The sequence below is a fragment of the Eptatretus burgeri genome, chromosome 6, assembly GCF_056783735.1.
Source record: "Eptatretus burgeri isolate ZD-2024b chromosome 6, Ebu_testis_v1, whole genome shotgun sequence".
Taxonomy (NCBI): domain Eukaryota; kingdom Metazoa; phylum Chordata; class Myxini; order Myxiniformes; family Myxinidae; genus Eptatretus; species Eptatretus burgeri.
This window is the reverse complement of record NC_140966.1, coordinates 59717187-59728963: the sequence shown is the minus strand read 5'-3', so window position 1 is coordinate 59728963 and position 11777 is coordinate 59717187. Positions and strand designations below refer to the sequence as shown.

The 11777-nt window shown below is 45.1% G+C and overlaps 2 protein-coding genes across 2 annotated transcripts in view; both read right to left on the bottom strand.

The window, feature by feature from the left end:
- Positions 1-577: 577 nt before the first annotated feature.
- Positions 578-8506, bottom strand: LOC147024890 (uncharacterized). Its single transcript, XM_085885255.1, has 4 exons — positions 8338-8506; positions 7770-8202; positions 2899-2986; positions 578-2064 (listed from the first exon to the last, which is right to left on the bottom strand). Exons 2-4 carry the CDS (start codon positions 8188-8190, stop codon positions 810-812), a joined length of 1764 nt encoding a protein of 587 aa, XP_085741381.1. The 5' UTR covers positions 8191-8202; positions 8338-8506; the 3' UTR covers positions 578-809.
- A 1243-nt stretch (positions 8507-9749) lies between these two features.
- Positions 9750-11777, bottom strand: part of LOC147024889 (hepatic and glial cell adhesion molecule-like) — a 61757-nt gene continuing 59729 nt past the window's right edge. Inside the window, exon 6 of the mRNA XM_085887053.1 lies at positions 9750-9983. Coding sequence (XP_085743179.1) covers positions 9750-9983 — 234 coding nt within the window. The remainder of the gene's footprint in view (positions 9984-11777) is intronic.

Below are 11777 nucleotides of genomic sequence, written 5' to 3'. Positions count from 1 at the left end.
AGAAAATGGGAGGGAAGTGGGGATGGGGGATGGGGGTGTGTGGGGGGAGGGATGCAGCAACAAAGAAGGTGTAAGTGCAGATTGAAAACAGACCATGTATAAAAGAGCTCGCCACAGTTGGCACAGCTTGTGAGAATTGGACTAAATTGTACTCTCATTCTGTAGCATCCGCCTCGCCACCTGTTTCCAAATCCTCTTTGCTCAAACAGGCAAACCGCCAGCGTTCCGGAGCGCAGCTGCTTTAGCCTGCCAAGGCCGGGTCCAGCGAGCCTTGCTTATAAAAAATAAAAAAAATAAAAAAAAAAATCGCTGCAATTCAACATGCGTTTCTTGGCTTTGCGAATGGCATTGGCAATTCACATACAGGGTACTTTGCCTTTTAAAAACACTAATAGCTTCAGGCACATTCCTCAGAAATAAAATCAAATCCACCATTTGACGTTAACCTAATTCCTGAGCTGGGCGATTTGTAAAATAATTGTTCTGCCACTCACCTTGCGAAACTTGAATCTTTGTGGGATGTGTTAGTATATAGAAGCAGTGCCTTAAATATATTTTGAAATTAAGATAGTGTGTGTGTGTGTGTGTGTGTGTGTGTGTGTGTGTGTGTGTGTGTGTGTGTGTGTGTGTGTGTGTGTGTGTGTGTGTGTGTGTGTGTGTAATTGGAAATCAAATAATTGTGTCGACAAACTTACAGGATTACCACATTCTATCCTGATCATTATCAACAGAGTACATAATGGCAGCACATTAACCACTTAAAGTCCAAGCGGGTTTAAACCTGGCTCAAGCTTGACTAAAAGGTAAAATCATTTTTCCTCTCTCCTGCAAAGGAAAAAGCTCTCATTCTTTCGCCACATTCTCGGATCCCAACCGTCGTCCGGCGAGGACACCTTGGGACGGTGGACTTGTGCCGTTTTCTTATGTCTCTGTGAATCCTTCGGACAACTCAGATTGGGGTTGTTCAGCAACTGTGCGATGAAGTCGTCCATCCCATTCTGTCTCCTCGGTGCAAAACCTCCCCTGCTCGAATCGTCACGATGTTCACAGTTTACACCCGGAGTCACTTCTGCACCATTTTCCAAATTGTTCCCCGTATCGAAGCCCTCTCGATTTTCCATGACAGAGAAAGCCCCAAGATTGATGTCACAAATGGATTCGGTATCTGCATTAGTAGTTCGTACATGAGAATTTCCAGTTTCGTCCTCTTTATCTCCTCGTGTTATTCTTTGACGATAGTCGTTATTTCTTATTCTATTCCCCGAGGAAGGCCTTCTCTTTTGTGATGCCGTGAACAAAGAGTTCAGGATTGATGTGTCTCCTAAGAGTTCAGCAAGTTCATCTTCACCACCTTGTACAGGTTGGCAATCTGAAGGTTGTTCAGCATGTAGATCTTTTGATGGATTGCTGGGCTCTGGTTTTGGGTTAGCGGCATCTGCCATTTTATTGACGGATGGATCGGTGGGCACACTTACTGCATTTGATCTTGCAGTCTCCTCTGTGCCATGAGCCCGTACAATGTCAAAACACAGAGGAAGGGAAGATCTTGTTACGTTGTCACACACTTTCTGAGTTTCTGCAACCTTTTCCATCATTTCTACCCTTTTGCCATCAGGCTCAAAGTCATCAGATGTGGTGCTGCCCTCGTCGGTGTCCAATAATCGTCTATGTTTCCTCGTTTTCCAGGAAACCCTTTGCGGTTTGTTCGTTGTTTTCTTTCTGCCTGGATCAAACTGAGAAGAAGACTTTTGCCTGATCGATTTTTCAGACTTTTCAGCTCTCTGCACTGGATCCTTACATGCGCTGCTCTCGCTGTCACTATCGCTAGAAAACGGATGGCAAGATTTCTCAGCTTCACGGACGATGATTCTCATCCGCGTTGTTGTAATCTTCCCACGTGGTTTGCATAACACCTTTCGCTGAGTTCTAAGAAGCTCTGTGTATCGGCTGGAATAAAACGACTCCAACAACTGCAGCCGTTGCTCTTCATTTGCTGTTAGAATTTTGTGAGCAAGTGCTTGCTCAGAGAGTTTACTATGATGCGCCAAGGCCACAAAATGGGATCTGAAAAAAAACAAAACAATAAAAATCAACAAAATATGAGAAAATTTCACATCTCTCGAATAAAACAATTTATAGCAATCCAATTCCATCTTCAAGAGACACAATATTGTCATAGTACTCCAGTCCTGCACAACATTGACATTGTTGTTAGCTACACTCCGCACATTTTGGGTCATCTGCCTGTTTTGGACAGACAAGGAGGGATGGAAGATGTGGGAGGGGTTGAGTGGAGACAGTGATAAATAAAAAGGAGGGTGTGTTAAGTGGGGAGGTTGTGGATATCTGGAGGGAAAAGTTCATACTCCATGAAAATTAAGGTCTGAGAAGAATTTGACAAAACAGTTGGAAGTAAATAAAACTACAAAATATCATTTGACAGAAATGCGTGGATGGAAAAACCTCCCTCTCCCACCCCCCCCTATCCCCACCCCCCACCCCCTGCGTTAGAAGTCAACGCACTGTTACGGTTGATGTCAATTAAAGGTCACATGGAAAATTAAGGGTCACATGACAAAGTGTGAGAGAAAAAGAAAACAGAGAAAAAGAAGAGAGACGTCACATGCTTCTACCAAGTTATATGGAGGGCAAAATTACAGGAAACGGACACGTGACCTTTTACCTTTTGAACCCAAAATCGAATCAGTTAATGTTTGTCCATACTTGTGCCAAGTTTTGTTTGAAATCTCTTTTTTAATTATTTAAATTTTGAAATTATCTTGTTATCATGTTATCCTATGGGTTGAAATTATCGTGGCAACAAAATAAACTAATAACAGACGGATGGATGGACGCACGCACAGAAGATCATTTCATTGAACGTTCAAGTAATCCAACCTGCAAACTGCCATTGGGGTTTGTCCAAAGACAAAATCTGTGCTTTCAATGTGAAGCTTCTCTGCTTCTCTCGCTTGCAGTGCTGCGCCTACAGAATACAGAGAAGTGAAGGAATAAAACGAGATGTTTTCAATGGGAGGCAAACAAACGCTAACGGCACATGAAGTAGCTGTTCCCATTTACCGGGAGGTAACTTGTGGATTGAAATGAAGAATTAGAGCTTCACATTGAATAAACACCAATCAACACTTAATATAAACAAGTATAAATATATCAGCACTCTGCATAGGCGATTCATCAACGTGTGTGCCGTCCCTCGGATGGACGCTAAACTGGACATTCCTTCTGCTGGCATGAGTTGATGGATGATAAAGATCTCATGGTGTCCTTCATGAGGCAAGCTATCGCCGACACCATGAAAAAAATTCCAAATTCCTACCATAACCTATTATCGAGGGCACGGCATCAGCTGGACACCCGACCTTAGCTGATGTTGCTACCCCACAGCCCCTTGTTTTGCATGAAGAGAGAAGACCACCACTCTGCATAATTTTAATGTTCGAAAGCGAAGCAAATGATGAGGAAGAAGTGGAGAGGTTCTTCGGCTGCCGTGAGGCGCTTGCAGATGTCAGGTGGTCGCTTTATTGAGACTGTGTCCAACGGCTGATCGCACCGCCAACGGACTGCCTGCTCATTGGGGGAGGAGGTTTGTCTGGTGGGAAAAACAGCAGAGCTGGGGAGAAAAGGCTCATGAGACATGGAGAGGTAGGTAATTGCAGGGCATGCACAGCTTTGAGGAAAACGGCTCACAGGACTGTGCAGCTGGTCTTGACTCCAGTGGACCACCTGAGGACCCGAACGATTCTCAAGCCGAGATGTTCACGATGGACACTGCTGGTTTTGTGGGCCATGGAGGGAAGTACAAGGTAAGTCCGGACAATACAAGGCTGCTCTGGCCATGATATAGATGGATAGCCTGTGAGCTTACTCTGGGAGAAATAAATTATTGCCGAGGGAGCAGGGGGGGGGGGGAATTCGTGGGAACACAAAATTGGAGAGAAACATATTGGGTGTTGATAGTGAAAGAGGGGGAGGGGAAATCACAAACACAGACCCCTCCCAGGTAAAGCTGTGTCTGTGTCTGTGTCGATGCAGCCAGAATGTGCATTTATGAGAAAAATGACTGCACCTCCTCAAAATGGTACAAAATATTGTTTTGAAGTGAGGCAGAGATCTGCACTGGAGCAAGAAGTTGTGGAGGTGCTACCTGCCCCACAACTACTAAAAGGTAAAGCTCCAGATGAGAGGCTCGAGGCTCGAATAAGGAAAACTGGAGCTTGGAGGAAAAAATCATCATGATTCATATGTAGCGTGAAGCTGTTGAGTTGCATCACTGGCTGAGGGCACGGCTGTGTCACTGATGCAATGCCCTCTGCTAGTTGGGGCAGGAATTTGGAATTTGGCCATGGTGACAGCGATAGCTCGCCTACTCTTTATGAAGGACACGGTGGGATCTGTAACGTCCACCAACGAATGCCGGTGGATGGGACGGCCGTTTAACGTCCATCGGAGGAACGGCACACACACATTGATGAAACAACCTTGCTGGGTCGGGATTCGACCTCAGGCTAGACAACTTGGAGGTGAGTGTGCATATTTTAGGCCATCCTGTCAGCCCAGAAGAACAAAGGTTGGAGAGGGGTGAGGGAGGTAGTAGAGAGTGAGGGAGGTAGAAGAGGGATGGGAGAAGGGGTGGAGAGAGGAGGGAGAGGGGTGAGGGAGGGGAGGGAGAGGGGTGAGGGAGGGTCGGAAGAAGGGTGAAGGAGAGGGAGAGGGGTGAGGGAGGGGAGCAAGCGGATGGGGAAGGGGAGCGAGAGGAAGGGGAGGGGAGCGAGAGGATGGGGAGGGAAGGGTTAGGGGGAGAGAATTGGGGAGAGATGAGGGTAGGGGGAAGCGGGAGGGTGGAAGGGAGAGGGGGCAGGGGAGAGGATCGTGCACAAGGGAGAGGGGGGAGGTAGGTGGGTAACGGGTGGGAGAGGGTGTGGAGTAAGGCCTAAGTCACATTTGGCACGGCGGCCGTAGGGTCCACAAAATCTACGGCCACTAGCAATTATAGGGTGACCACAGTATTTCCACGGTCACACAATGTAGCAGTCACATATGTTTTTATTTTTCGGGGAGCCGCACGGCATATTCAGAAATTGTGGAGACCGAAAACGTGGGGGTGCCGTACGGTATTTGATTTGATGTCGCACGGTGACCTTAGGGCGTCCCTGCGGGGGCCATAGAATTTTCAAGGCAGATGCAAGGTAGCCTCAAGGTGCCCGCAAGGCGACCGCAGGGGGGCCCTAAGGCGAACGTGCGGCCAGACAGACGGTAACGAGTGGGTATATATACCAGTTCGGAATATACCAGTATATATATATATAACTGAATATACTAAAACTATATATATATATATATATATATATATATATATATATATATATATATATATATATATATATATATATATATATATATATAACTGAATATACCAGTTCGGAGTATAGGCAAACACCTATACTCCGATCTCTCGCGGTAGTGCACGGTGGACGCACGGTCGACGCAGACTGCCACGGAGGCGGTACGTAGGACGCACGGCAGAAGTAGGAGAACCGTGCGACGACCCTGCGTTGCCTGCAGGTAGTCACACAGACCGCAAGGCCACCATACGTTCAACACAGGGACGCCTTAGGACTACCCTACGGCGACCGTGGAAATAGTGCGGCTGCTGTAATTTTTTGGGGGTTGGCAAAATTCATTTTTCATTGGCAAGAGCCTACGGCAGCCGCACGAATAACGCAAGCCCACTGTAAGGTCGACGTGGAACACATCTACGTCACAGCTTGGCTTGTCCAATTGCTATGGCCAACGTAGAAATGAAAAAAGTTATAACTCCGCGCTATAATTCCACGGCGACCCCTACGGCCTGTAAAAGATAGCCATACAGCGTAGGGCCACCCTGAGGCCACCTCAGAAACTCTGCGGCCACCGCACGTTTCTGTCAATTCAGGGGGGGGGGGTACGGCCACCATATCCTAGCCGTAGAGCAAATGTGGCTTAGGCTAAACTTACTTCTGCCTTGGCTTAATTGACTTGGGAGGGGGAGAACCTGCCTTGATTGACTTAAATTAAATACACGTCACTTCACTTCAAAAATTAAAAATTCCTTAAAACCAAACATTAATATATATTGGGTTCCTTCGTTAATCCACATATTCAATTAATTACAAACAAAGTTTTTCGAAGTATTGCTTCATTATTTTGGTGGAAAATAGTCGTCACTCACATGAAATGAACTCTTAATATCTACCCCAGGAACATGAAAAAAATATAGACTACATATCTGTCCACACTTTCAGAGTGGACTTTCTGTCCTCGCAGAGAACCCTACCCTCGCACTGAGCTACTCCTCCTCCCTCCTCACCACTCCCCTTACCCTCACTCTTCTACTTCCCCTCCCTCCTCTTCTCCCTTCCTCTGTCTCCCCCCCCACATTGCATCCGACCAGATACACTCAAAATGGCGTCAACTAATTCCCGAGCAGGGAAGCCCAACCTGCTCTTCTACTTCCCCTCCATCGTCTCCCTATCTCACTTTTCCCCATACCCTTGCTCCTCTAATCACCTTCCCTCTCTTCTCTCCTCTCTCTCCCCCTCCGACCATATACATTCCAAACGGCTATTAGAATGCATTTTTGTGTAAAAACGCCACTATTTGGCTGAATTTCTCATCTTTTGCTGCAACTGAAACTTCAACCATCTTAACGACTACAAAAAATGAAATCAGATTGTGAGAGTTAAGATATAGCCATGAGAGTGTAAGAAAGTGCGAGCCTTACAAAAAAGGCTCCACAGAGCAAAAAAAATGGCAGATATTTGATTTTGAAGCCCCTCCCTGAATGGTGGAAGCCCCTCCCCAAACGGATGGACAAGCACACCGACGGAGATCATTATATTGCTTCGATTAGATTGGACATAAAAAACTTTCATTGTTTTTAGTGCGACCCGGTTCTACACACATCGGGATGGCAGGATGACCTCGAGGTGTGCTCACTCGCCTCTGAGCTTTCGAGCCAGGGCTCAAATCTCGACCCAGTTACAAACTGTCATCCCGTTGTTTCACATAAAGGACGAGTCATCGATGTGTGCACCTTCCCTTGGATAGGCGTTAAACTGGGCATCCTGTCTGCCAGTATTGGTTGAAGGACATTAAAGATATCCATGGTGTCCTTCACAAAGAGCAGGCAAATTATCGCCAGGAATCTCAACCAATTACAAATTTTTGCCCCTTCCAGTAGACTACCTGGCAATGCAGCGACAATCTTTCCAGGATTGGTTCTCACATCAAAATGTTTCTCGACTTGTCGTGGATGCCCCAAAGCTCTCAGTGTTCTAGCCTCCATTATCATTAAGATTTTTATGAGTATTACTATCAGCAGAGTAGCTGCCCTCCAGGTGATCTTGTTACAAGAAGGCCACACATTCTTCTCTCTCTCCATCGAGTGCAGCCTGTGGCTGCTGGTTGCATCATTGGTTGGGACGTGGCTATGACTCCTGATGCAGTGTCCCCTTACCAGTACACTGGTGCTCATTTTGCCGACCTCGGAAGGATGACAGGCTGAGTCAACCTCCTGGTGAATTTTAATTCAGAGGCCAACGGGGCTTGAACTCAGGACCCCCACCAATAAGCCAACACAAAGCTGACACATTCTTCTGACATGTCTATATTTGGGAGGTGTATAGGCAACAAACCATTGCCTCGATTTCTCCCAAAAATAAAAGCATAACCCAAATAAAAGCAAAAATAAAAACAATCAGTAAGATTACCAAGGTTCTGAGAACGACGCACGTTCAAAGGGCAGCTTTGGCTTTTGTTTTCAGAAATTCTCAGCGTGTCGAACTCTCCAACTCGTTGGGCTGGAGCATTTCCTGCATGGTTTTCTTTCTTCCCTCCAACAGGATCACCTCCGTCATTCCGTCCCGTAGCGTCACCTCCGTCATTCCGTCCCACAAAATGACCCTCTTCTTTTTCCAAACTTTTAGTGCCTTCAAACACAACTCCACAATTCAACACCCGAATTGCAACTTCACCATTTTTCGCTTGATCTGTCCTCTTGTCTTGTAACTGTTCCTTTGATAAAATAACCTGTGATGGTTGTAAATGTTCCTTGGATAAAGGAACCTGCAAGGGAGTTTCACCTTCAGAGGAATCCCAAATATCCGACTCATCACTGATCGCTGGATTCATCTTCAAATATACCTGTGAGGCAAAGGAAAAAAAAAACCCAGCCATCAATATGATGTATCATTCTTCAACTGCAAAACCCATTTAATTACTTATAAAATAGTGAATTCATGAGAGGCATTTACATAAATCATTGGCGTTATTGCATACCAGTGGAGCCTACACGCCGCTTCACCGACAGACCAATAAGTTGTCCCGTATGTCACTTTGGCATCACTTTGCCGACTTAAAACAGCCTCCGAGTCCGCAGCCACATAGCCCGTGTTATTCCTTCAAGGTTGTATCTATCCCCTGAGTTCAGAGATTGTAGCTTTAAAGACATGGCCAAACATAATGAAGAACATGTTGTATATTTAATCAAACCAACTGACAACTACCAAACAAAGAGGTTAGGGGAGAGGGGGGAAATCACAACAACGACAATCACTTCGCTTACGGGTTTAATCAAAAGACAACATGTTGTAATTCACAAACACATTGCATATCTATCTGTGAGGCTCAATTGGGATGTAAATGAAGTGAAACACGTGAAAACAAAAGGATATTTTATAACACATGGAAGAATACCTGGATCCCTCTGGTTGTTATTTTCACACTTTTACAGGCCCCTCCATTTTGGACGAGAAGGAAAGGAAGACAAATTTAACCATGCATAGAGTGCTTAAACCCCTCCCCATCCCCATCCTCACATCGCGCTCACCCCCACCCCCTCCCCAGACCCCATTCATCCTGATGTCCCTTCCTGCTAGAAATATCTCATACCTGGTGACAGGCTTTGACAGGCCCCTCCGTTTTGGTTGGGGGGAGGGGGGGAGGTTGTAAGGGGGACAAATGTACCCGTGCGAAGATTGCTTTAACCTCAGCATTGCCCGTGTAAAAAAGGAATTGTAATGCCATCTGCCACCACCACGTGATGCTACATGGTACACATTTACACAGAGACCTTACGCCCCCTCCCTCCCCCCTAAACCACCGCATGCGGCCGCGGACAGATAGCTTATGTTACCCTCCACACAAAGTTGTATTTGTACCGTGAGTTTGAAGATTGTAACTTAAAAGATGTGGCCATGCATAAGGAACAAAGCCACAGAGAGAGACAGAGAGAGACAGAGACAGAGATAGAGACAGAGAGACAGAGAGACAGATTGGGGACGTCACTTTCTTGTTTGCATTTCTTCATGAATACAGTATAGTGAAATCAATGGGACAGTTTGCTAAGATGCACTGCCTTCAGCTACTTATACATGTGTAGAAATTGTTGAATATTCTCTGAACTTCAGATCCACAGGACTTTAAAGAGGTGTAAAATATTATGTGGAAGGTGGTTTGGGGGAGGGGGTGGATCCATACCCAGCTTGTGTAAGTGTAGTATGGTCTGTGTGATTAGATTTGCTCTTGTAAACATGGAGAATGTCAAAGTAAGCCGTCTTGTTCAATGTGACGCTGATGAGGAAGCGTATGAAATTTGACGGTGCAACTCGGCACTTGGGATAAGATTATATGTGTAAAAAAGGAACATGGGTGGGGCCAGGTGAGGACTTTGTAAAGCATGAGGAAGCACATCATGCTTCTTGGAACGTCACACATGATCCATTCGACCGGCGTCTACGGGCCATGGCAATGAGTTCAGCAGCATGGCTGGTAAGGCGAATCCCATGCAACGGACAATACGGACCAGCCGTGGGTGGTCCCAGGCAGAGTTTCGGTGGAAAACTACTGAGAGTTCCAGGAGGGGTTGGAGTCAGACCTTCAAGCGAAGGCATCGAGCTCTCTCTGCTCTTGTTCTTCCCCGCAAACTTCACTCATCCAGAGAAGCGGAGACAAGCTTGGGCCTGTTAGTGTGTCGCTCTGCACCATCCTCCCTGCATCCTGCCTGTTCCTCTTTCTGCTTTTGGCCATACCACCATTGTCCCGTCCCGCACATTCTATGCTTTGTGTCTATTAAAGTACCGATATAGTTTTCCTTTGTACCGAGTAAAAGTCTGGATTCTGTGGCACCTACGGGGTTAGGATTATTTATTTCTCTATCGTATATACATTTGAGTCCCCACATTCAAAATTGTGCCTGTTGACCACCTCGTTTGTTCCATTTCGCCTCAGTGTCTCCTACACCACTCTTCCCCGCATTATTTTTGGCAATAAAACCCATTCCAATGACAAGGAACGTTTCCCCACTTTCTGCCTCCTGTACGTGCTACCACCAAATTTGGCTTTCTATTGGGTGAGCTTGTGGAACGATAACTTGTGACAATCTAACAGTTAGTTGGAATCCTTTTGGCCGTCCGAGGAATCATATATCCCGGTGTGTGTGTCACATCGTGTTTGCGAACCTTCGACGTGACAATATCAACATCAAACCAAGCAGTAATATGAATACTGTATTTCGTATTTGTCAAGGCTAGTGTTGGAATTTAAACGATGTTTTATCACCGGATGGACTCAACAAGACGTTGATTGATGTATGCCTCCCCTGGTAAACCCTCTTTTAGTTAAACTTCCAAAATTCAGGCTGACTGCAAACATCAACCCTTTTATTTCTCGCTTCTCCAATCTATGGAACCACCTTCCAGTGATGTTACATGTCACTCTTCTCTCCAGGGCTTCAAGCAGGTGGTACACCACCACCTCTTGTCATTCCCATTTCACAATCGTTTTTACCCACATTAACTATACCAAACCGAACACAACCCTCTTTCACCATTACATGAGTTCCCCTTCAAGGAAAAAAGAATACAAATAAAAAACACAGGAGGCCATTCAGCCCATGAGAGGCCAACGTAGTGTTGTTTCATCTTTTAAATGTTGAGCATCAAGCAAGGAAGCTCTATGTACTTCTATTTAAGTCTTTTTTTATGACTCGGCTGAGGGTCGGTTTCAAACCACTGACATCCCAGACTCAAAGTAGATGTTCTAACGATAACACCACCGAGTCTGATATTAAATAAATAAATAAAAACTTCCCATGGCAGGAATCTAACCCAGACCACCTGGATGAAAATAAGGAATCTTAACCATTAGACCATATTGGATTACAAATTTTTGTTTATATATTCTCTTGCCTGTTGCATCAGACTCTGGCTCCATTATCTGTACATTGCTTTTATACCATCTTTGTCAATTCGCTCTTCCATTAGCCGAAAATGTATATATATATATATATATATATATATATATATATATATATATATATATATATATATATATATATATATATATATATATATATATATATATATATATATATATATATATATATATATATATATATATATTGTTACGGATTTCAGAATCCGGTCTGATGAATGCATCCACACATCCAGGTCCTCAGACAGTTATTTCCTTAAACGCATGTTCAGATTAGCCCCATCCCCATGTCTAATGGGATCTTATATGTGATGCATTGAGAAGGGTAAAGGATAGATCCCCTCTCTTATGGGAAGCTTTTTTTCTTGATGACAGACACGTTTACACACATTTCTTTCACGAGCTCTGAAGCCCGCCCTCATTTTTCCTCAGCGGCGATCTTTCATGAGCTTCGACACCCGCCTTTTTTTGAGAGCGCACGGGTCGTCATGGTAACCATGCCGCAG

Coding starts and splice junctions, on each gene's coding strand:
- LOC147024890 (XM_085885255.1), bottom strand. CDS start 8,190: ATGAATCCAGCGATCAGTGATGAGTCGGATATTTGGGATTCCTCTGAA. Junction 2,987..7,769: donor GCGTCGTTCTCAGAACCTTG/GTAATCTTACTG, acceptor TGTATTCTGTAG/GCGCAGCACTGCAAGCGAGA. Junction 2,065..2,898: donor ACCCCAATGGCAGTTTGCAG/GTTGGATTACTT, acceptor GTTTTTTTTCAG/ATCCCATTTTGTGGCCTTGG.